At 40.9% G+C, this 24,286-nt stretch overlaps 1 protein-coding gene across 2 annotated transcripts; it reads right to left on the reverse strand.

Annotated features, from left to right (window-relative positions):
• Nucleotides 1–60: 60 nt before the first annotated feature.
• MTCH2 (mitochondrial carrier 2) lies at nt 61–24,032 on the reverse strand. Of its 2 annotated transcripts, XM_036763465.1 has the most exons (13): nt 23,698–23,891; nt 18,351–18,435; nt 18,044–18,150; nt 11,090–11,116; nt 10,809–10,880; nt 9,155–9,212; nt 8,839–8,890; nt 8,343–8,402; nt 6,957–7,050; nt 5,013–5,060; nt 4,155–4,222; nt 2,061–2,136; nt 61–556 (listed from the first exon to the last, which is right to left on the reverse strand). In XM_036763465.1, the coding sequence occupies exons 1-13, from the start codon at nt 23,782–23,784 to the stop codon at nt 470–472; spliced, it is 921 nt and encodes a 306-aa protein (XP_036619360.1). In that variant the 5' UTR covers nt 23,785–23,891; the 3' UTR covers nt 61–469. The 2 variants fall into 2 exon arrangements, with proteins under 2 accessions (XP_036619360.1, XP_036619361.1); XM_036763466.1 differs by lacking the exon at nt 11,090–11,116 and having other exon boundaries at nt 23,698–24,032.
• Between the last annotated feature and the right edge of the window lie 254 nt (nt 24,033–24,286).

Raw genomic sequence — 24,286 nt, forward strand, 5'->3', positions numbered from 1 at the left:
GCAGGCTCTGCGGGTATCCTACCATCTCCTTAGACAGAGCCCACAAGAGGACAGTAATAATTCATCTCCTAGAAAGTTGCTTTATTAAGTTTTCTGAAGTTTCACAAGCTGTTTCTATTCCTGTTCAAAATTTAATGATTCTTCACTCTTAAAAAGTTTAAAATCAAGGACTAAACTCCATAATAACCTGCTCATTCCTCTAGAAAAGTGCAATTTTGTTTTCTGTAAATCATATCTAAACCCAAAGCAAAAACTGCCCATTTCAGGAAAAAGAATCATTGGGGAATCTCAGCAGTAAAGCAGCTTGCACTGGGAAATGAACAAAAAAGGCAGACACCAAACACCTCCATTTTCCCAAGATTAAATGATTATTAAAAAAAGCGCACCACACTGTATAGAAATCAACATTCTCTCCCATAATTCTGTGCATCTGGGACTACAGAAATGTCATTGCCCCTGCCCCACATCTTCAAATTAACATCCTCAGGTCACAACAGTAAGTCTTCCCAAAGGGGACCTTCCGGAAAAACAAGCTATTTCCACGACTCATGTTTCCCTGGAAAAAATCAAACAGATAAATAAAACTTATAGTGAAGGCCATGAGATCAATCAATCCAATTGGCAAAATGAGAAAAGATAGAACAGATCTCTTGGAAATGCAACTAAATGGTTAGGGCATACAAAGGATCCACTCCCACAGAAAAGAAAGCTACACCCCCTGCCAAATGGTGACAAGCCAAATCACCAAATGCAAATGAAATGCTATTCTGCCTCGAGGGAAGGGCGAGAAGAGGTTCTCCCCAGCCTTTATAAATCTGGCAGTGCTATAGGGGCACTTATGCACCATTTGACTTATGCATGGTCCAATTTTACTATCTATGTGGGGTCCCAACTAGAGGCAACTCCTGGGCTCTCCTCCTTACAGGCCTGGCCTGGCATCTTCTTCTGGAGCTGATTCAATTTCCCAGGTCACTCTGAAGAGTTATAAGGGAACCAGCCACAAGGAGAACTGAGTGTCTCCATTCTTACTTTTCCACCTGGGAGCTGGGGGATGGCTGGATAGAGAGGCGAGTGTAACTACAAGGATAAATTCTCTCTCCCTAAGCTGGGGACAACAGTGACTGTGGTGATGAGTTTAGAAAACTCATTTGCTTAATGCAGGGAGGAGGTATGTGATCCCTGAAAGCAGAGGAGAAAAGTTGCTACAAAGGTTATTTCAGCAAAACATTGTAGACTTTTATTCTCAGAGAAGGTCATTGGACTCCTGTCCTGGGACAGGGCAAGCTCAGTGGGACTTGGTCTCTTCTGCTCATTTTTTACAGACTGATCTTGAGCTTTGTGGACCAAGGCCTGCTCTCACATCTATCGCAAGTGCCACAAAATAATGCAACAAAGAACTTTATCTCCCTTCTTCCTGACCTTGTGTCTTATACACATTCGAGAACAATTGTGGCCAGAAAATTCCTTGCTTTTTAACAGGCTTGCTGCTCATTGGTGGCCATGGTTACAGCTAGGGCAGAGACTTGAGAAATCACTGCTCTCTCAGCATCCCAATGCATCAACTTTGGGTCTAAGAGGTCATTTGATACCCTGCACACTAGATCGCACTCAGAGACAATGCAGCTCAGGTACTCTAACTGTCACTCTGCAACAAATGAATGTAACTTCCAGTGTCAGAAATTCTTTCCCTGCAAAGCAGGATCATACTTGGCCTATAATAACTATTGGAGAAATAAGGAAAAAAAAACCCTAAATTTGCATTTGATTCAGAGTGGGAAGGAAACAAGTGCTTAGTAAACCAATATCCTTTCAATAACCTGAGCATCCAATGACCCCTTATAGGTTAACATACTTTTAAAAAATATTCTGTGGATTGTTTCTCTTATCTCCTGTTCTGGTTTCTAAGCATGACATCCACCACTTCTGCCAGAATGTCAGACTGAAAGCTATTCAAGTTAAACAAATGACAGATTGGTAGCTGCAGGTCAAACTTGTGTGAGAAGAAGGGACTGAGTTAAGAACCTGGAAACACTGGTTCAAAAAACTAAGAGTAACAATACCTCTTTTTGCAGCATGCACCAACAGTCTAGCCAGGAAGAGTAAACTGGGGCATAAGGAGGGCATCCACCAGCAAGCCTGAAAGAGAGAGACGCTCAGTTAGCCCCCATGTCTCTGGGGTGCTTGGCACCCTCTAGCCCATAGTACCCGTCAGAAAGGTATGGAAGACGGGATGTCTGTTGTGAGGAAACAAACTTCACTGAAATGGGGAAAGGTGGGACCAAGTCTTTTACAAATGAATCCACAGGCTAGCAGACACTTTACTATTTCTAATACCACTTGTGCACCTCCTCCCCCCCACCCCGCCCCGATTCTGTAAGCAAGAGTAAAGGGGGAGTTTCAACCTTTGGGACCCCTGCCTGGCAGACCCTACATGAGGCTCTGAAAACACTTAAGCTCTGACAGTTACTGTCAAAGAGACCCAGGCGGCTGTGTTCTCTACACTGAAACAGACACCAGCCCCTTCTGCTTCAGCAGTATCTGGAGAGAATGTTCACAAAATCTTCCTCTCACGCACCCTTCTACTCTGGGCTGCCTTAGAAATCACAAAATGGGCCAAAGTCCCCTGAACACCAAGATCCCATATTTCCTTAGCTCTCATCCTGTCTGAATGGCATGTCAACAAGGATCTCTGCATTAGGCAGTACAGGGAGAGAATGAAGACTATAGATGCAAATTACTACTAAATCAGAAATACGAATTCTGGAGGGCCACTTAGCAGGTAAAAGTTGGACATCTGTATTTTGGCCTCCATTTAAACCAACAGCCTTCAATGAAGCCCTCCTCTGACACCATAACCCTGAAGAGTAGCATGGGAGCTGAAAAGCCCAGGCCCAATGATGGAGAGGATGCCAGTCTTCTCAAGAACCAGGAAGGAAAGGCTCACCACCAGGCTGGCCAGTGGACTATCTGAAAAGATGCAGAGGTTGTAATTTGTGTGAGTAGAGGGACTGTCCATCCAGATGAAATTATGCAGCCCTGAAGTAAAGTGATACAATGTAAGGGAAGAAGGAGAAAGGGCAATGAAAATGAACATGCCGAATGCACTTCCTTTCAAACCCAGTCCCTCCACAAAGTCCTCCCTGATTGAAGTTCCAACCTGATAGCCACAAAAACAAATCACCGGCCCTGCTCATCACGCAGCCCTCACAGCCATCATCCAGAGGGGTGACACCTGTGCAGACGGTGCTAGCCTAGTCCCACTGATCGTGACCCCGACCCCAAGCAGGCAAGTCAGGTGAGCTGAAGCAGTGGGGCACCCCGAAGGAGAGACAGGAGGCAATATGCACATGGCAAGTCCCTTGGACCCCAATGGAAACAAACCAAGAACCTTGGGCAGAGTCATGCTTCCAGGCCCCTGCCTGCAGCCCTCATCCTGGGAAGCAGCCCCTGTGGAGATGCAGCCAAGCCACTGCTCCTGCAGGGTCTACAGCCGCATCTTCCAAAGACGCAGAAAAGTTCTGGCTATCAAAGTCTCTGGCCCTGTCAAAGGCTTAACATTAAAAGCTGCTATCATTCTGTCCACGGAAATGACATTAAAGGGTATTAGCATCTGCTTTGCCACTGCACCTGGAGGATGATGGGACCTTCCCATCTGACTTGAAAGCTGCTAGCTCCTTTAAAGCAGGGCTGTCTTGCTTCTCTATATCTCCAGTGCTTAGCGTGGTGCTTGACACACACAAAGTGGCTAATAATTCCCTCCCTCTTTCTCAATCAGAAGGGACATGGCTGTAGTTTGCATACATGGTTTGGTAAGAAAAATAGAAGACAATAGTTAGCTTGCCTACTTCAGAGTGGAAGCTTCTTGAGCGAACAGACCATATAATTTGTTTTACATCATCAAGCACCTAGCATATTATATAAGTAATTGTTAAAAGTTTGCTGAATGTGCCACTTGTTAAGACACATACAAGCACCTCCTAATAATAGCATAAATACAAAATCAGGGACCAGAACTCACAACAGACTTCAGTTACAAAAGGAAGATAATTGCTTTCGGAGAAAAAAATTGTCCTTTCCAAAATTCCCATTAGGACCACATCCTCTGAGTTAAAAAGGAAATGACGACCAAGAGAAAGAAAACAAAGGTTACTTACCCGCAGTTGTTGACGGCCATCAGGTTGGAGATAAGCACAAAGGGATAGGTCAGCATACTGGCAAAGAACTAGAACACCAAAAAGCAAGAAGATGGCGAAGCTTTCAGGACAACTTGTAATTTTCTACCACCTATTCTGTCTGTCTCTCTACCTCTCTATCAAATGGGCCAGGGGTATGTTATTTGCACTTGGTGTAAACAAGAAAAAATGTTTAAATATTCATTCTGAGCATGGGGATGAGAAATATAGGCCCTCCCAATGAACATTCTATACAGCCTTCAAATTCTAGCCATTAGCGGCAGGAAGTTAGTCCTTGGACTAAATTCTGTATTTCCTCACACAGAGATCTCACTTTTCTTGTGTGATCAACTGTTTCATGTAGAGAAAAATGCTTTGTAATACATGGGGTAAAACAATATACAAATATAGTTAGATAGCAAAGAAAATTTCAGTCTCTCTCAGCTAAATACATGAATATGGTTACCTTTTCCAGGTTAAAAGGATGCTGGTTTAGTTAGGTGATATTTTAAAGGTACCACACAGATTAAGTTAAGGAAAGTTCTTCAGCACTGCAGTATCAGGGAGCATGCTCCCTTGGGCCAGAGGGTCATTCACAGAGCTATACTACTAGGCTAACAGAGGTGGACAAGCTGACTTTTTAAAGAAATAGTGTGGATTCAATAACAAGGTTTACAAAATCAAGGTGCCACTATTCACCTACAAAATATCAATGAACTTGGGAGGAAATCCCCTAATAGACATGTGGTAGATGACTTCTTCAAATACTCTCAACATAGACTGGATGATAAAAACAAAAGTCTATTTCTAGGCTGATGAGAGGAAGATGAACAAACTTACTCCAGTGACAGCCTGGGAATAACTCTTCATTTCACTCATGGTGGAAACCTAAAGAAGGGGAAAACCTTTAGAACAAATGAGAAAATTCCGCTGCTGTTAACAGCTGAGACCATCAATATATCCCACACCTCATTTGCTATCAATTTATTTGCAAAGTTTTCCAATTAGATTTTAGAGGTAAAAATATTACAAAGAAGTAGACAAATACGATTACTTAGATCCACGTGAAACAGCAGAGACATACACATTAGGTCAAAGTGATTTAGGTACAGAAGATGAGGACAGAATTTTTAAAAGACTGGTTAACCTTTACCTAGAGGCAGCAAGGTAACACAGTAGATGGAGCACTGGGCCTGGAGTAGGGAAGACTTGAGTACTAATCCAGCCTCACACTAGCTATGTTACCCTGGGCAGGCCACTTAATTGCTCTCTGCCTCAGTTTCTTCAACTGTAAAATGGGATTAATGACAGCACCTGTGTCCAGGGGTGCTGTGAAGATCAAACGAGATGACTAGAAATATAATTTCTCTAATAATAGAGTATTCAGTTTAAAACATATGGGCCTACTGGAGGGACATCCATCATATGGCCTTTTTCTTGAAGTGATATACAAATCCAATCAATCCATGTCTGATCATGGATTTTCTTTGACTGACATTTCCTCATATACCCATCGGGCATTATTTTTCTCCATGGTTTGGGGTACCTGGGCAGCTAGGTAGGTAAAGTGCCAGGCCTGGAATCAGGAAGACTCATCTTCCTGAGTTCAAATCTGGCCTCAGACATTTACTGGCTGTGTGACTCCAGGCAAGTCACTTCACCCTGTTTGCCCATTTCCACATCTGTCAAATAGACTGGAGAAGGAAAATGCAAACCACTCCACCATCTTCTCCAAGGAAACCCCAAATGGGGTCATAAAGAGTTGGGTGTGGCTGAAATGACTGAACAACAATGGGGAAACTGCCAAAGTATCATTATGCCACAGAAGATACTTCACTCAGGTACTCTGTAAGTGCCACCAAAAGGATAATATGCACAGGAGATGCTAGCTCCCCTAACTCCTTCATGCAGTGCATGAGTTCTTAGCCTAGGGTCCAAGAGAAGATTTCAGGGGAGCGAAGACCTTGGAACTTTTAAGATTTGAATAACTGCATTTCAACATAACTGGTTTCCTTGGTAATCCTAGGGCTTTTATTTTATGCATTTAAAAACATTCTGAAAAGGGGTCCATGAGTTTCCCACTGCCAAAGAAGGCCACAACACATGAGGTTTAGAACCTCTCCTCTCATGTAGAGGTTTTAAAAGAACCCAAGGAAGGGAAGGATTCTTCAGGACTTCTTCAAAATGCACCAGAACCCCAATGTAGTTTGAACTGCCTAAATTTTCTCTTTCATATTAAGGGGAAGCTCAGGCTACAAGCTATTTGGACAGAAGGTGGTAGAGCTGAGTTCTCAAAATCATCTCATTTCTTCATCTTCTCCCAGACCTACTGGCTTTCCATGGTTGTTTCTGAGGCAGCCTGTGACGTGGTACACTGAGGGTCTACCTGGGGTCAGGAATGCTTCAATCTGACTCCAGACACTCACTAGCAGGCTCTGTGACCTTGGCCAAGCCAATGGGCTTCTGCCTGTCCCAGTTTCCTCAGATGTAAAGTGGAAATAATAAGGGCACCTATCTCCCAGGGTCACAGTGAAGCTAAAATGAGATAATGTCTATAAAATGCTTTGCTACATAAATCCTAGCTATCATTTGCATAATCCTGAACCAATCCTGCATCATAGCAAGTTCTTGGGATTCTATAGGGCCTTACTTAGGTGAAGAGTGTAAACTTCTGCATTAGCTCATGGCAGTCCAACCATCATTCTATTTCTCTCACTAAACTAGCCATTTTCCATACATAAAATCTGAGTCAAGTCATAGTTTATGGAGGTCACACACACCTACCCCACTCTCCAGTGCATAGGTATTGACGAGGTAGGCCAATGAATTACAAAGCCACAAAGAAATGATGTCCCCCAACAGGCGAGGAATAAGGCCCCTGCCATTAAAAAACAAAACAAAACAAAACAGGTGAGAGTTTAAAACAAAGACTAAGGAATGCAAAAATCTACTCTGTGTAGTCACACTTCAGATAATGTTTTGAGTTCAAAATTAGATCCAAGAAATCAATTAACTTTGAATCATTTTAAAAATTTGAAGCCAAAGACCAGAAAGTAACCACAAAACAAGCACATCTTCACCTAATTCACCTTTCAGGAAATAGGATAGAGACCAAAATATGGAAGGCTGATTTCCAAAGCCCTTAATTCCCTTTTAAAAAATTATAGGTGAAGTAGCTTCCTCATACTCTACCTGTTGGTCTATCATGTTTATTACTATTTACTATATTTTTTGAGGTCAAAAAAATCTGTTAGAGACTTCAAAAAGGATCAGATATGGTCTCTGCTCAATCAAATTTTATAAATATAAAATTAGACATGCAAAAGAAAAATCATGAAGAAAGAGAACATCAAACAAAGATGGGGACTTTTAAAATGACACCATGAGGGGCCCCCATGAACCTAAGAATGTTTTCCTTTAGGTTTTTAAGAAGGAAAAGGTAAATTCTCCAGCAAGGACCTAAGAGTTAGGGAAAATGGACCTTAGAATCTTCCACTTCCTTGGGATGAATAAAAACAAATCCCGCCAACAAAGGAGGACAAATTCCTTCATCTTCCTACCTGTAGGACCCCTTATTGAGAAGGGGCAAGTTGACATTTATGATGAATTTGCTTTAATGCATACTTATCCAGGACAAAAGGATTCATTTTGGGTGAAAAAGTTTACATCATGGACTATCAGGTCAACTAGAATTTGAGTTGGTGCTCGAGGTAATTTGAATCTTGAGTGTACAGAAATGGGTGGGTTTGTTTTGTCTGCCTATGCAGACTTGTTATAAGGATTTTCCTTTTTCTTTTCCCTTCAGTTTTTTTTTGGGGGGAACAGGAAGGAGGGAAAGGGAACTGTCAATAGTATTGTAAAAAAAAACAGAAAAGAGAGGTCACTGAAGCATTTAAAATGCACAAAGAAGTTTAGGAGGAAATATAAGTGGGACAGCTTTAAAGGAACAGTGAATTTATTATATCTTAAAATGAAAAGCAAGTGATAGATTTTCATGGTTTTAAGTACAATCCTCATTTTTATTTAGTCTCTTAAGCTCAGAACTTTTTAAAAAAAGAGTGCATTCCATCAACAGACTAAAGAGAAACCCTCACTCTCCTAAGAGCTCCTTTTGAAGATTCCCCACTTATGCTAAATTACTTAAGCAAAATCACTTCAGCATCAACTCACGCAAAGAATCCTAGGAAGCCCTCTTCTCGGTAAATGGTTACTATGGAGTCACACAGTCCACTGGATGAGGTAAAGAGAAAAAGCAAAATGTTTTGTTATTTTGGAGACATGAAGAAAAGCACTTACGCTGCTGACAGTGGTGAAGCTGAAGGTCCTCCTCCACACACCTCCTTGTTTCCTAAGTCTAGATCCTTTAAAGAAAGCTTTACCTTTTTGGCATGTCCACACACAGAAAACAGGGCAGACTGCAGGTGCACAAGCAGCCATAATGGCAGCATTACCTTCTTACGTTGTGGTCTATCACTCACTCACTCAATATTTATTAAGCGCTTACGATGTATCAAGCCCTGTGCTAAATGCTGGGGATACAAAAATTTTTTTAAAAAAGCAACAGACAGTCCCTGCCCTTGAGGAGCTCACGGGAGTTAACGTTTATGTGGAGTCTCTGTTCTAACAGTCAAGCTCACCTTATGAATGTATGGTATGAGGCACTTACCAGTATTTGGTCTCTCTGCCAATGAATTGTACCATAGACCTCAGGGTAATCACTGCAGGGCAGAGAGAAGAAAGACATTGGTAGGCACTAACCTTGACAAACAGCCTCTCCACCTCGAGAAGCTTAGCTATCCGGATCATTTGGGGGTAAAAAGAAAACCACGAAACACTTTCCCCCTCCCCCCACCAATAAATCCCTATATGAAGTCCCTCAGTAACCCTCCTGAGAGGTCAATTCGTAACAGCACTAAGAATGGAATGCATACTATTTCCCACACCGGTAGATTTCTGTTACCGTGTCATACCAAGAAACATACCATGGAAGGGATGTGTGACGAGGGTAGCGGCAGAACGTGCCATCATCTCACGAGTCGTCTAGAAAGAATTGACACATATTTCTAAAACCTAAATTTTGGCATTCCAAAGTTGTATGAGATCAAATGTGGGTGAACACTGTACTATATGAAAAGGGCATGAGGTGAAAGTGCTCCAGCCCTGGAGTCAGGAGAGGAATACAACAGAATATTTCGTCATTCTAGCATACCTTTCACTCATGGATTTCAATGTTCTTTTTTAGTTATTCCTCAAAATATCTCTGCGAGGCCGGTTCCCGTTATTTTCTCAATTTTATAGATGAGAAAAACAAAAGCAAAAAAACAGGAAGGGTCACCAGCAGGTAATCACAGAGCTGGAAGAAAAACTATGAGTCCTGCATTCAGAGCATAAGGTCATGCTCTCATTCTGAGTGACTTTCAATCATTCCAGACACCTCTATCACGCAGGCATTATTTCATAAGCCTCTCCAGCGAGACATGGAGTAACCTGGAATAGGGCTACACTACAACCCTACAAAAGGAAGAAATGGGAGTTGCTGATCTAGCTGTCATTTTTCTAGTCTGGGGCACCATGTGGTGACAGCAAAGAAGAGTAAACTATAATTCCTAGGTAGAGAAGATCCCACATTTGGAATATGCTGAGTTTTAAGTTCGTCTTATAACTTTTTGCACAGAGAAATGTTCTTGGTATTAATAAGAAGAGAGTCACTGTATGAGTCACTGTCACCTGCATGGAAGAATTTTGGGACCACCCAAATAGAAGTGTGAATTTATCAGAATAAGATCATACGATACAAAATGCATCAAAGTTAATGAAAAAATAGTTTTTTAATACCAGTAATGGCACTTCTCATCTTAAATGAAATTTTATAAACAAGGTATATAAAAACAGGTCAATCATTTGTTTGATAAACTCCAAAGTTTTAAACTTTAGATGCTGAATGCTAAAACCTACCTCTAAGATAATATCTATTACCCAAGCAAAAAGGAGAAGCTCTTTGGGGAGTATGGATAGGCAAATTGGAAATTTCTTTAGGGGGAGAAGGGATGGAGAATGGGCAATAGTGAAGGGGAGATCCCAAACTTGCCAAGTGCTACAAAAGCATTCCTAGAGCTATGACAGTTAGCATGCCTTGGGCCTCATACTACCTTTAACCTTTTCTGGAAGATTTTGAGTTCTGTCAGGACAATTTCACTAGCAACATAATTCTAACAATTTAGACAAAGGAGTCTCTTTCTGGGTCACTCTGGTTGAATGTACCTTTTTTCCTAAAACCTTAAGATGTACTTTTCCTGTTTTTTTTTTATAGTTAAGTAGCATTGCTAAATCCAAAGCAAGTTAAGGGTTTAATTTAAAAAAACAAGAGGAGATTAATGAATGATATTACAATCACAATCAATCAAGGAGCACTTATTCAGGAGGCCTCCTGGGGCCAGCTTCTGTTCTAGGCACTGGGAATCCAAAGACAAAGAATGAAACAACTGCTCCTCTCAAAGTCAAGCTAAGGGAAAGGGAAGCTCGAGGCCTTGAATCAGACACTGATTACACATGTCTGAGGGTCTATTCTATACATACTGTAGCACCTTGAGTCCAATTTAGGGAAATTTTTAAAAAATATCTAGGTTGATCTCTTACCTCCTTGATAACCTTGTCAAAGCTGGATGGACCATCTTTTTCTGAAGGAGATGAAAGTCCTTGTTTTAACTCCTGTGAAAAGAATAAGAGAGTCAGGCTTCTGATGGCTTCGAACAGATGGCTTTGAACAGAATAATTCAGACTAATGTCTACTCCATAGGCCAGCAGTTCACTAAGTACTGAAAGGTATAACTATGGTGCTTTCTCCTGAAGGGAGGGGTCAATCAGCAGCAATAATTTGCAAGGACCAGGTTCATGCACAAAAATCAGCTCCAACATACCTCAGCCTTGTCACAATCCTGGTATCGCTACAGAGGAAGGGGGAAAGAAAGAGAGGATTCGGGTTATCGTAAAATCCTGTGAGAGAAGACACAAAACACAAACTGTATTGATGGTGGTAGGGCTAGATAAGATGTCATATGTACTACTTGACCACAGATCTTCCTCTGTCATTCTATCAATGGATACTGCCAACCAAGTAGCTGGGAACAAGCTCTGTCAGACTGACTGACTACACTGCCAAATTTGGCATATGGGTCTTGGGTGGAAACAGTGCTAAAAGTATAGGCTAGACACACATGCAAAAAGCTGGTGAAATTATAGGACAAAGTTCACTTTTTCTTTGTGGAAAGAAGAGGATGGATACCAAAGAGCAAAGCTATAGTCTGGGATAGGAAGAACATCACCTTTCCAGTCTGATCAGTTGAAATCACAGAACTATTTAAATTGCTGTAATGCCTGAAAGTTTTTAAAGCAAGAAAATAACATTTTCACACAGAACTTAAAAATTCGCAGAACATATAATGTAATTAGTTCCTTTGATCCTTCAAATGATATAATTATTTCCTTTGACCCTACAAGATCCAGAAATTCTAAAAGACCAATCTAAGGTCACATGGCTATCACCAGCCAACAGACAAACTCTGGTATTTGGATTCCAAGGCCAGGATCTGTTTGACTACAATCCTAGAGAAAGTAGTACAGAAGAATTGAGTAGTTTCTCTCCATAAGATTTTAGAAAGACAAATTTAGAAATGCCACAAGAAAGATCACAAAGAAAAAGGATATCAGAGGATTCTGGGAAGATGGCAGAGTAGGTCAGAAAACTTTTAGCTCTCCAAATTTCCTTCAAAGAAAAAGACAGAGCACTGCCTCAGAGGGAATGTAGAACAGCAGAAATAAACAACAGTCAGGTAAAGCAGTTGTTCTCCTAAGACAACCTAAGAAGACCCCAGGAAAGATCTGACACAGGGGCATAGGTTTGGTGTGAGTGAAGTGCTAACTCCTCTAGGCCAAACAACAAACCCTGGGGACAGCTGGGGTTGGGAGGAAGCCTCTGCCTTACAAACTTTCATCTCACCAACTCTGTGGGTGTCTGACCACAGAGGAGGAGAAGATCAAAGGACCTTCCAAAGTTGAAGGATGCCAAGCACAGCCGTGCTGATCCGATACATCCTGGGCTGGGCTGTGGGGAAAAGGAGCTAGTACACACTTGGTGAGTGCAGTATTGAGGGGCCGGGACCCTGCTGGCTGTGGGCCCTGCCAGGAGAGCAGAGTCCCTGGTTTCGATTCCAAGGCAGAGAGGACAGCTGTAGTTTGCAGCCATGAGAGGGACCCCACAAGGAGTAAGATCATTTTCGGGGGTTACAGGGGGCTCTAGCCCTGGCTTAGAAGTGGGAAAGGAGAGCCCAAGGCTGAGCCCTGGGATAGACCTCAGAAAATAAGAAGGACCTGAGGCTTGGAGCATTACTCTGCATACCTCAGGAATAGAATCTGATCACACTAATAGCTGTGGAAAATAAAAATGAAACAAAAAACATAAATAAAAACAAGCAAGCAAAGGAGGAAGAACCCAACCATAGATAGCTACTATGGGGATAGAGAAGATCTGGGTTCATATTCAGAGGAAGATAATGGAGCTAAAAAAGCCACTCCTTTTTCAGTGAGAAACGTCAAATGGTCCCAAATACTAAATGATTTCTTAGCACTTAAAAAAGAACTTTAAAAATCAAGTAAGAGAGACTGAGGAAAAATTAGAAAAAAAAAATAAGAGCAATCAAAGAAAATCACGAGAAGAAAATCAACCAACTGGAAATAGAGAACCAAAAACTGAAGGAAGAAAATAACTCCTTGAAAATTAGAATTGGGCAAAAGGAAGCTAATGTTCTAATGTTCTAAGACACAAAGAAATAATGCAAAAATCAAAAGAATGAAAAAATAGAAGAGAAGATGAAACATCTCATCAGAAAAACGACTAATCTAGAGAACAGAGAATGAGGAGAAATAATATAAGAATAGCAGGACTGCCTGAAAGTTATGGAAAAAGAAAAGAATCTTGATACAATATTACAAGAAATTATCAAGGAAAATTGTCCTGAAATTCTAGAACAAGAAGGAAAAGCAGAAATAGAAAAAAACCCACCAATCACCACCTGAAAGAGATCCCAGGAAGAAAACTTAAAGGAATATCACAGCCAAGTTTCAAAGCTCTTAGGTTAAGGAGAAAATATTGGAAGTAATAAGAAAAAAAAATTTAAATACCGTAGAGTTACAATAAGGATCACAGAAGATCTAACAATTACTATGTTGAACAACTGTAGGTCTTGGAATATTATATTTTGTAGAGCAACAGAGCTGGGGTGATGGCCAAGAGTAACTTGCCTGTATAATCCTAAACAAAAAAATGGATATTTAATGAACTGAAAGACTTTCAGGTATTGTTAAGGACCAGTTATAAGGGAGTCAATAAGGTGAAAATGTTTACTTCTTGTATATGAAAATATCATCAGTTCTATTACGACAGTCATTTTTTAGTTGGGTAGTTTGAAAGAAAGGCTTGGGCTGAGCTGAGGGATGATGGGGTGATTCTAAAAAAAAACTGTACAGGGAGAGATAAAAAGGAGCAATTATCTCATGTAAATGAGGCAAAAAAGGAAAAACTGACAACAGAAGAAGCTAGTAGCAGGGAGGGCAGGTAGTGCTGACACCTCACTCTCATTGGGAATGAGTTAAAGAAGGAACAACATCTATATCTAGAAGGGTATAAAAGTCTTCTATGTTCAGAAAGTAATAAGAGGGCAAGGGGATAGGGTGGGATTCTTGGAGGGGTGGATAGGTTAAGGAATAGAAGGACAAGGTAGCAGGTAGAAGTAAAGCAGAGGAGTGAGGAGGGATAGGAACAGGATGAGACCTATAGTGACGAAAAATAAAAATAGGAAGAAGGAAAATATACAAGTAATTATAGCTTAGAATGTGAAAGGGATGAATTTATTCATAAAATGTAAACTGATAGCAGATTAAAAATTTGAATTCAACAGTATGTTGCTTCAGGAAATGCTATAAAAATGAGAGATACACACAAATATAAAATAAAGGTCAGGAGTAGAATTTATTATATAAAAAATGCAAGGGGTAGTAATCATAATTTCAGACAAAGTTAAAGCTAAAACAGATTTAATCAAAAGAGAAAAATAGGGAAACTATACTATGTGTCAGCCATATCATTCAATATTGTTTCAGACCATTTAAAATAACTAGACAGCATGAAATACCTGAGCGCATACCTATCAAAACAGATACAGGAAATATGAATGTAAACAAAAAACACTTTTTATACAAATAAAGTTAGATCTAAATAACTGAAGTAATATTTATTGTTCATGGGTAGGTAAAGCCAATATAATTTTTAAAATGACAATGAGTATGATTATAGATATCTAAGTATATGTATATATGTATGTATGCACATATCTTTGTGTGTGTATGTATGTATATATGTGTGTGTACATATAGATATATATATATAGATATATATATATATATATAAAAATATAAATACATATGTCTCTCTCCATATTTTATTGTAGCTTTCTTGGGGAAGGGGGGAAGAAAGCAGGAAAAAGAACAAAGTAAAAAGCACCCAGTAGAGAACAAAAGAATCTTAATTCACAAGGAAGCAAAGAAAAGATAGACAGCTCTGAACACAGTGTGTAGTATTTATTATATAGGCTTTCTTGAAATGGAAGTTTATTGCTGTATATTTTTAATCCTCTCTTACATTCTGCTATGCATATGGGAATGGTTTTTTTTTCTTTTCTTATTTTATATTTAAATTTGTAATATGTTTCTTTTTCTTTTCTTATTGTCCATTTAAGTTTTAGTACTTAAGTTTAAAATAAATTAAAAAGAAAAAAAAGAAAAAGGACATACAAAGAGGACGACTTTTAAAATGACATCATGAGGGGCCTAATACTGAAGAGGTATATCATTTGGCTGTCAAGTAAATAATCAAATCATACTGAAAACTGGACTTCTTTCTTTAAAATCACACATATTCAACTTTGACAAAAACAGAAAGTGGTAACTCACGTTTCCCTGTACTTTAAGGTTTACAAAGCATCTTTCTCACAAGAAATACAAAGACAGGCAGTGCAAATATCATATTTATTTTGCAAATGAGGAAACTGAGGATTAGGCATAGTAAGTGAAGGCTTCTAGACAAGAGTACTGGATTTGGAATGGGAAAAATCCCAATTCAAATCCTTCGAGACCCCGGCAAATCACTTCATCTCTCCTCACTGCAGTTTGAAAAATGGGCATAAGAATAGCGCCTACCACACTAGGCTGCACTGAGGAATAAGTGAAATAATGTCTAAAGAGCTTCACACAGCTTAACACACCATCGAAATGCTAGTTACTATTACTATTGTTGAAAAATGAACCACAGGCAGTCCAGGCCCATGCCAAGAGTCAGTCAGCACTGAAGCTAGTCTCTCCTAAATCCAAGGTCAGTCCTCTTTCTCCTACATCTCCTAAGAACTGAAGGAAGGTAAATAACAGAAGCCAGAGATGAAAGAAAAATACCAAGATTAACTGGAGGTATGGCTTCTTGTCAAACTTGCTCTCCCTTCCCTAGATTCTATTCTAATAGTCTGACCGTCTAAAAATGTCTGTTTATTTCAGGATTTTCCTTTTTTAGCAAAACTATTTATTTGCCTCTTTTACATCATTCTGGCCTAATTTCAATGTGTGCTTGGTCTAGGTATGGTACAGTAAAGGCTGAAAATTACTTGATACTAGAGGCTTTTCTTCCTCCTTGATGCCAAAGCTGCCTTGGACACTGACCACACTGACACTTAACCTAAGGCAGTGGTGTCAAACTCAAATAGATATGGATCCCTGTGGGGATGCATGTTGAATGAGAAAATCACAAACTAACATCTGTTTTATTATATTTTTATTTACTTTGTTAAACATTTTAACTACATCTTAATCTTTATATAACATTCAAGTGAAAAGACTATAGCTACATGTGTGTGCTATACACACACCCATACACAATAAAGATGGATTTATCCTAGGGGTGAAAGGATGGTTCGATGTTAGGAAAAAATAACTGGCCTAATTAGGTTAATAATATTAAAAACAAAATACCTAAAACACACAATTACATCAAGATACAGAAAAAAGCCTTTGACAAAGTACAACGCTAACTTATGCTAAAATCTCTGTAAAGCAAAAGCTATTTTTATTATGATAAAAAGAACCTAAAACCAAAAGCTAGTATTATCTGCAACAAGAAAACACTAATTCCCCAATAAGTATAATAATAAAACAAAGATATACCCTTTCCGCACTATTATTCGCTGTAGTTCTAGAAATGTGATCAAAACCAGACAAAAGAAATCAAATTTATAAACACAGGTGAAGAGGAAATAAAACTATCCTTATCTGCTGTTATGATGGTTTGCTTCAAAAACTCCAGAAAACTTTAGCATAGAAACTAATTATAGTTAAGAGCTTCAGTAAAGAAACAGAATGTAAAATAAATAATTAGCATTTCAATATAACAAACTCCAAGAACAAATTAATATATAAATCAGTATCTACATACAAAATATCTATAATATACAAAAATATCTGGGAGTTTATCTATCAAGGGACACTCAAGACATATATAAATACAATTGCAAAGCAGACCTCAAAGAAATAAAGAATGACTTGAATACCTAAAGGGCTAGTCATCGGCCATCAGTGGCCTAGGTCAATATAATAAAGAAGACAGCAGTAAGCGGACAGATTTAGTGCTATACCAATTAAGCCACCAAGGACACAATGTACAAACCTAGACAAAACAATAATAAATTTCATTTGGAGGAACTGAAGTTTGAAGCTGTAAGATCTCAAGGGAAACAATGAAGAAAGTAAGAATGAAGGAGGAAATGGTGCTTTTGGATCTCAAATGAAAGAGACAACCACCAAGAGGAGAGGTGACATTGTCCACTTGTGACACATACTGTGTGACCCTGGACAGTTAACCGCTCTGAGCTCTAGGCTGCAGAGAGGCGCTGCTGCTCTGCACGGGCAATGGGAGTTTCTTCACTTGGGAGGAACAGGCTAGATAAGGAAAAATCAGGGAAAAGTGAATTTAGTAACCCAGTGTTTGATAAACCTGAAAATATCAATTACTTTGGGAACGATCCACCTTTTAACAAGAACTGCTGGGAAATTTGTAAAGTAATTTGGCAAAAATCAGACTTAGGCCAACCTATGACTACACACGCCGCAATAAGCCCCAAATGCATATGTAACCTGATTATCAAAAACTGCACCACAGAAAATGGTACAAGAGAACAAGACGAAGCACCTTTTACGGCTCTGACTAACATTCATTCTAATCTAAACAAGAGATAGACGTGATCACAAAAGATAAAATACATTATTCTAAATTCAAAGAAATTGAAAAGTTCTTTCAAGAACAAAACCAACGTGGACTGGGAAAACAAAACTCTGTATCTAGTATTTTGTGGCGGCAGTGTGGAGAGAAGGGCAAAGCTCTGGTCTTGAAATCAGAAAGATTTACTAGCTGCGTGATCCTGGAAAAGTAACTTAACCTATCTCAGTTTCCTCATCTGTAAAATAACGGCCTCTAAGGTCCTTTCTATCTTTAAATCTACGATCCTACAACGTCATTTCTAACATCCAAGATACGTAGGGAACTTAAATAGCTAAGAAAGATAGTCATTCTCTGTCTTTCAGTTATTGGAGGTGAAAGGGGGTAGAGACAGTTTATATAAATGTCAAACGAATGGGAGAAGAAAATCAACAAGGGAAAAGGTTATGGTCAGAAACATCTTCAGGGTGTCCACACATAACTTCTCCACTGGATCAACAGCATAAGTTACATAGAAAAGGCTGTTTACACATATGTGAAAATTGTTTTTGAATTCACTTACCTGCAAAACTTTACTGTGGACCACAGTTCCAATGGCTCCAGAACACAGTCTGGGAGTTAAGCCTTTAAAGAGCCCGCTTTTTCCATCAATATTCATAATATGTTGAGCTAAGAAAATAAGCCAAATACTTAGATCACAACCTGAAGAGATTACTACTTATACATAGAAAAATTTCAGAGAAGGGAATCTTCATGGTCATTTCAGGAATTCTAAATTCTATCCTCTGCTCCTTTTGAGGCTGACAAATTTGCAACAAAGTTTCAAAGTTTCACAGCCATCTATCTCAAAGTGAATAAAACCAACTTACCGTAACAAAAGAGGCCAGGGAGTTGACAGACTTGCCGCCCGAAAATATTTCTTCCCAAAGTCGGAGGAAGAGGCTCATATCCCACCTTCGAGAGTTAAAAAAAATATATTATAATGGCCTTGGAAAGAGAGAATTAAGTTTAAATGTTGCTATCCGACTAAGGATGAGATATGTGTTTTTCTAGCCAGTAATGGAAGAAGAATAATATTAAGCAAAACCACAGTGAACAGTCAACTTCAGACCAGAGGGAAAGTAATTTTGTTTCAAGAAAGCTACACAGAGCTGTAGAAAATGTGACAAGTAGTCTCCAAAGAAAATCTGGAGTCATTTACATTTGGAACAATTACCAAAAAACAAAAACAATTGTTAAGTCAACTAGAGAAATAAAAGCATGAATTTCAAATTCAATTAGCAAGACAGTAAAATTGACTAGGCCCACAGCCACAAAAGCTGAAGGGCAGATTGGGACTAGAAGTAGAGGAGGTAATTTTAGTGTGGATTGCCATCTCATCTCTGTAATCTGTTCAGCTTTTAAAAGCGCTAAAAGGATATTACTGGGGGGAAGTAGACTGCGGGCTATGAGTCTCATTTTCTCCTATCATGATCGCTAAGTATTTTTGTCTCCCTAAAAGTATAGCCAGGCATTTTTTTAGGGTGAATACTATTCCCCAATGGAGAAGTAGTCAAAGGATAAAAACAAACAATGCTCAAAATAAGAATTACAAAACAATAAGCAACTATAAGAACGAGGCAAATGCAAACCAAAACAATGCTAAGGTTTTATCTCATACCCAGCCACCCAACAAAGATTAACAACAGACTGGAGAGCTGTGAACTGGTAGGATCATTCTGGAAAGCATTTTGCTAAGAAAGTGGCTACAACACCCATATCCTTGGACCCACAGATCCCACAGCTGGGCTTTTCCCCCCAAGGTCAAAGACAGAAATGAAAGTCTTATTAAAACAATAGCAGCTCTTTTTGTGGAAGCAAAGAGATATAAATAAAATAGATACCTCCAGTTAGAAGCTGGAATAACTTATCTAGTGTGAAAATAATAGACTTTTACTATACTGTAAGGAACTATGAATATGAAGAATACAGAAAAGCATGAGAAGGAATATAAACTGATGCAGAGAAGCAAGCTGAACCAAAAAAATAATGTACATAAAGACAATGGACACAAAAATAAAAACCAAACCTGAACACCATGTAATTATTAAAACTAATCTTGTCACAGGAAAGGATGAGAAAATATACAATCTTTCTCTTTTTTGCAGAGGTGGGGGTCCTATGGGTGTAAAATATTCCATATATAATGTCAGACTTGGTTAATACGCTGGCTGCTTTCTTGAATTGTTTTTATTCTTTCTTTTCCTATTATTTATTATAAGCAATGGCTTACTATGTAGGGGCGGGAGGGATATGTTTGTAAATGAAAACATAAAAACAAAGAACATCAATAAAATTTAATATTAAAAATAAAGTGAATATGAATAATTTAGAATTTCACCAAATTTTTGAGAAAATTGGCAACACAAATGTTCTAAAATGAAGGTTAGCAATGAGTCTTCTAGTTCCAGAGGTATAAATGTCAATTAGACGCTACCAACCCTATGTGATTGTTTTTCATTAAGAGAGGGCAGGCCTCAGAGGCCTTTCTGTTAGCTCAGCTGCTAACAGATATACTGTAAATTGCTATCACTTCCACACACATTCAATCCTGCCATAAATGTTCTGTGATTTTGTATACACCAAATTTCAAAGACCATGCTGAGTTCAAATCTTTTCTTCTGAATCTACCTAATGGTGCAAATATACCCTGCCTTTGTGGCCTCTCAATCTACAGATGTCAACTTTTGATAGATGACCTGGATTAGTTTTGACTTAAACAAAAGAATGTTGCAATGTGATTCTCTCTAGCATCACCCATGGAGCTCAAGTTCATACTCACACGATGTATGAATATCAACACGATTTGTCCTAACTTGGAAAGTACTTTGTAAACTTTAGATCTTAATGTGAGTTATCAGTTATGTCAGATCTAACTATCAAGCAATAATTATTTATTAAGCACCCAAAACACAAGGGACACTGTTCTCTAGGTATCAGGAAATACAATGACAAAAAAAAAAGTCCCAGTCTTACCCACCCTCAGGAGCTCATTCTCCACAAATGGGGACAACAGGTACATATAAGTATATACAAGAGACAAAGTAGCCACGAGGTAACCTTGGGTGGAAAGACATTAATTAGCCATTGAGGAAGGCCTCCTTCCTGAAGGAAGCCAGGGACTCCAAGAAGTGGATAGAGGAGAGTATTCTAGGAATGGGGAACAGCTAGTACAAAGGCCCAGAAGAAGGAAGATGAAGTTTCCTGTGTGGAGAACAGAATTACAGTTACATTTCCTAGTTTGTCAAGAGCTGTAATGTGTAAGGAGACTGGGGAGGTAGGAAGGGCCAAGTTGTAAAGAGCTTTAAATGCCAAATACAAGCATTTCTATCCAATCCTAACAGGAATAAACAGTCATTGGAATTTATTTTATTTTTTCAATTATCAAGCTTTTCCCCCCTCTTACTTCCCCCATACTGAAAATAAAAAGAAAAACCAAATCCCTATAATAAGCTCAGTCTCTCACCTCTCAGTCAGGAGGTGAACAGCATGCTTTATCGCTGATCCTCTAGAATCATGATTGATTAATCACTGTATTGATCAGTTCTTAAATCTTTCAAAACTTGCTTTACAATGTTGATGTTATGGTAGAAACCGTTCCCATTCTGCTCATTTCACTCTGCAGCAGTGCACAGAAGTCTCCTAGCTTTCTCTGAAACCGTCTCCTTAGTCATTTTTATGGCATTCCCTTACATTTTTGTGCTTTAACTTGTTTAGCCATCCCCAACTGATGAGCACTCACTCCCTTAGTTTCCAGTTCTTTGCCCCCACAAAAAGAGCTGCTATAAACATGTTTATACATGCAGGACCTTTACCTCTTTCCGGTATTTCCTTGGGGTGCAGACCTAGCAGTGTTATTACCGGGTCAAAGGGTAGACTGTACACAGTTTAATAACTCTCTCCAAAATGACCGGATCAATTTACAGCTCCACCAAAAGTGTGCTGATGTTTGCTTTCCCAACGCCATTTCAGCATTTGTGTTTTTCCTCTGTTGTGTGGTAAAACCCCAGATCTGCTTTAATTCGCATTTCTCTAATTGCTGTCACTGGAGTTTATTGAGTTTGAGTATATGTGGGGAGCATGTAGCAACAGGGAGAGGCTTGAGGTAGGGAGACCAATTAGGAGGCTTTCTGCAATGGTATTAGGAGAAAGGTGATGAGGATGGCAGATGGGGTAGGAGAGAGAAGGCAAGCAACACCTGAGATCTGGAGACAGAAATGTCAAGATTTGGGAACTGACTGCATATGAGGGGAGAGCAAAAATGTGAAGCTGAAGACACCAAAGTTGTGGTGGCACCCTTCACAATAAAAGGGAAGCTCATGAAAAGGGTTGGGGGGGTGGGGATGAAAATGAGTTCTGTTTTGGATATGCCCATAGGATAGTTAATATAAAACATTTAACAGTAGTTGGCAGTGCCAAACTGGAAGCCAGGCTTGGGACTAGGGTTGGATGTATAGATCTGTCCATGTATAGGAATGACAACGAAACCCAAAGGAGCTGATGAAGTCACCAAATTCGAGTGCAGGAAGATCTGGGAACACGCATGACAGTCAGCATGACACTCTTGGGGTATATGCAGTTGGTGGACTTGACACAGATGATGAAACAGTAAAGGAGAAAAGAAACACAGGTAGGAGGAGAACCAAAGAAAAGCAGTGTCATGTAATGCCATATAATCCCAATCATAGCAATAAGTGCTAAGACAGTATCAGCAAAGGAGAAATTCGGGGGAAAAATTCAAAATATTTAATGCTTTAACTGAGGCAACCTGCATGTTGACAAGCCCATTAATGTGAACAACATGGCCTGGGTATGCAGTAAATACAGATTACCATTTGAAAACTATTTTACAAGGATTTATCTGTCAATTCAGTCAAACTTAGCTAAAAGCCTTTCAAACAACTTGGTTTTTTAGGTCTAGGTAAATGTGATGCTCGTCCTGTCATGAGCCACACGGGGTCCCACATCAGAACCTTAGAACGGATTTCTTCAGAAACTTGACTCAGCAACCTTTCCCAATCACCCTATTAGCATATTTGAATGAGCTCCTTGTGTCTAACTGGATATCTGGTTCCAAAGTCTGCTACAGAATAGCAGCGGCAAAAGAAACAACCCCTCCCCAATGCAGCCCCAAAGAAATACTACCCATCTCCCCTCCAATAACCGTGAAGATTACTGTAGATACGATTTCTGTTGAAAGGCAGAGGAAGGGAGTGAAATGAGGCAAAGAGGAAGCTTCCTCCCTTTAGTTGGGAGCTTTCCTTTAGGAAGGGGACCTTTCTTTTGAGTCTGAAGGAATCGAGACACTCAACTGGAAACCCCAAAAGATTGCATATAAAAAGTTAGAACAATATCCCAGGGGTCTGTGCGTCCTCTTGCAATGACAAATCTCTTTAGCACTTATGTACTGAAGGGGAGCAGAGAAAGGAAAGGGAACCAATCACACTTTCTGGGGTCAAAGGAAACCAGGAGAAAGCCAAGAAACTGACTGGCTTAGAGTGAGAACCAAGTCTCAGAGTATGTTTTTACCTTTTTAGTATTTTTTGTTTTGACTGAAAGGAAAAAGGTTTGGGGGAAGGGAAAGCAGGGAAGGACACTGGCCCACGCCAGGGGTGGTGGGGAGGGCACCGGGCACACTTCACGAAATCCACTGGAATCGAGCCACAACTACGTCTCACGGTCTGTGTTACCTTCGAAACTTCCCCTTAGCCCTTATTTTACTGGAGAGACAGGGAAGGGGGAAGGAGAGGAGAGACCCGATCACACGCTCTGCAGGGAGATTCAGAGGCTCCGGGGCCCAGAACGGGAGGAGTGGAAGGGCAGAGAGGGGAGAAAGGGGAGCCGGGGAGGGAAAAGGGGGAGCAGGGGAGGGAAAGGTGGGAGCCGGGGGAAAGGGGGAGCAGCGGAGGAAGAGGCCGGGGAGGGAGGGCAAGGGCAAGGGCTCCGGGGGCAGGGCCGCGTGTATCGCGGTCCCGTCTCCTTTTTGCAAGGTCCCCTCAGGACTGACTTTCCGGGGCTCAGGGAACCGGGCATGAGTCAAGAAATTCTCGGGCCCCCGGCCGGCGGCCCGAGCCTCGGCCAAGTGCTCGGAGCAGGCCCGGCGTGGGGAGGAGGTCGGCAGCGGCGGCGGCGGGCGAGCCTCCCGGACGCAGGCCCGGCGGCGGCGGCTCCTCCTACCTGTACGAGCACCTTCACGTACATGAGCGGCTGCGAGAGGATAGTGAGCCCCGAGCCCAGCAGCACCTGACTGGCCGCCTCCGCCATGATGGGACCCACGGACGGACCGACGGACTAGCGGGCGGGTGGACCTAGCCACCTACCGACCGGGTCCCGGATCACGTGCCGGGGCCGGCGGCTTCTCTGACCCGCGGTGCGCGCACGCACGCCCTTTCCCCGCCTTCCGCGAACGGCGGCGGAGGCGCGCACGCAGGACCCGAAGAAACGGCAGCGCCTCGCGGAACGAGAGGAGGATGCGAGAGCTGTGGGGCGGGGCCGCCCCTCCCCCCGCGGCCTGGCTCCGCCCCCTGGGCCGGTCCACGCCCCGGGTCCCCCGCGACGGGGCGGAAGGCTACTGCGCTTGCGCGGGGCAGGAAAGGGCGGAGCGAGGCCAGGGGAGGAGGAGGAGCTTGAACTACCCGGGCGGGAGAGTTAACCTGGCGGCTAACGGCTGAAAATCTTGAGGAAAGCGGCTCCATACAGTCCTGCGGCAGCTCCCGGCCCTCACCCTCGGAGAATCACGGAGATAACCGCCTTCCTCCAGCATCAG

This window comes from Trichosurus vulpecula, chromosome 6 (genome assembly GCF_011100635.1).
Source record: "Trichosurus vulpecula isolate mTriVul1 chromosome 6, mTriVul1.pri, whole genome shotgun sequence".
NCBI classification, from domain to species: Eukaryota; Metazoa; Chordata; class Mammalia; order Diprotodontia; family Phalangeridae; genus Trichosurus; species Trichosurus vulpecula.

Coding starts and splice junctions, on each gene's coding strand:
- MTCH2 (XM_036763465.1), bottom strand. CDS start 23,784: ATGGCGGAGGCGGCCAGTCAGGTGCTGCTGGGCTCGGGGCTCACTATC. Junction 9,213..10,808: donor TTGACAAGGTTATCAAGGAG/GTAAGAGATCAA, acceptor AATTCTTTCTAG/ACGACTCGTGAGATGATGGC. Junction 8,891..9,154: donor CGTCACACATCCCTTCCATG/GTATGTTTCTTG, acceptor TCTGCCCTGCAG/TGATTACCCTGAGGTCTATG.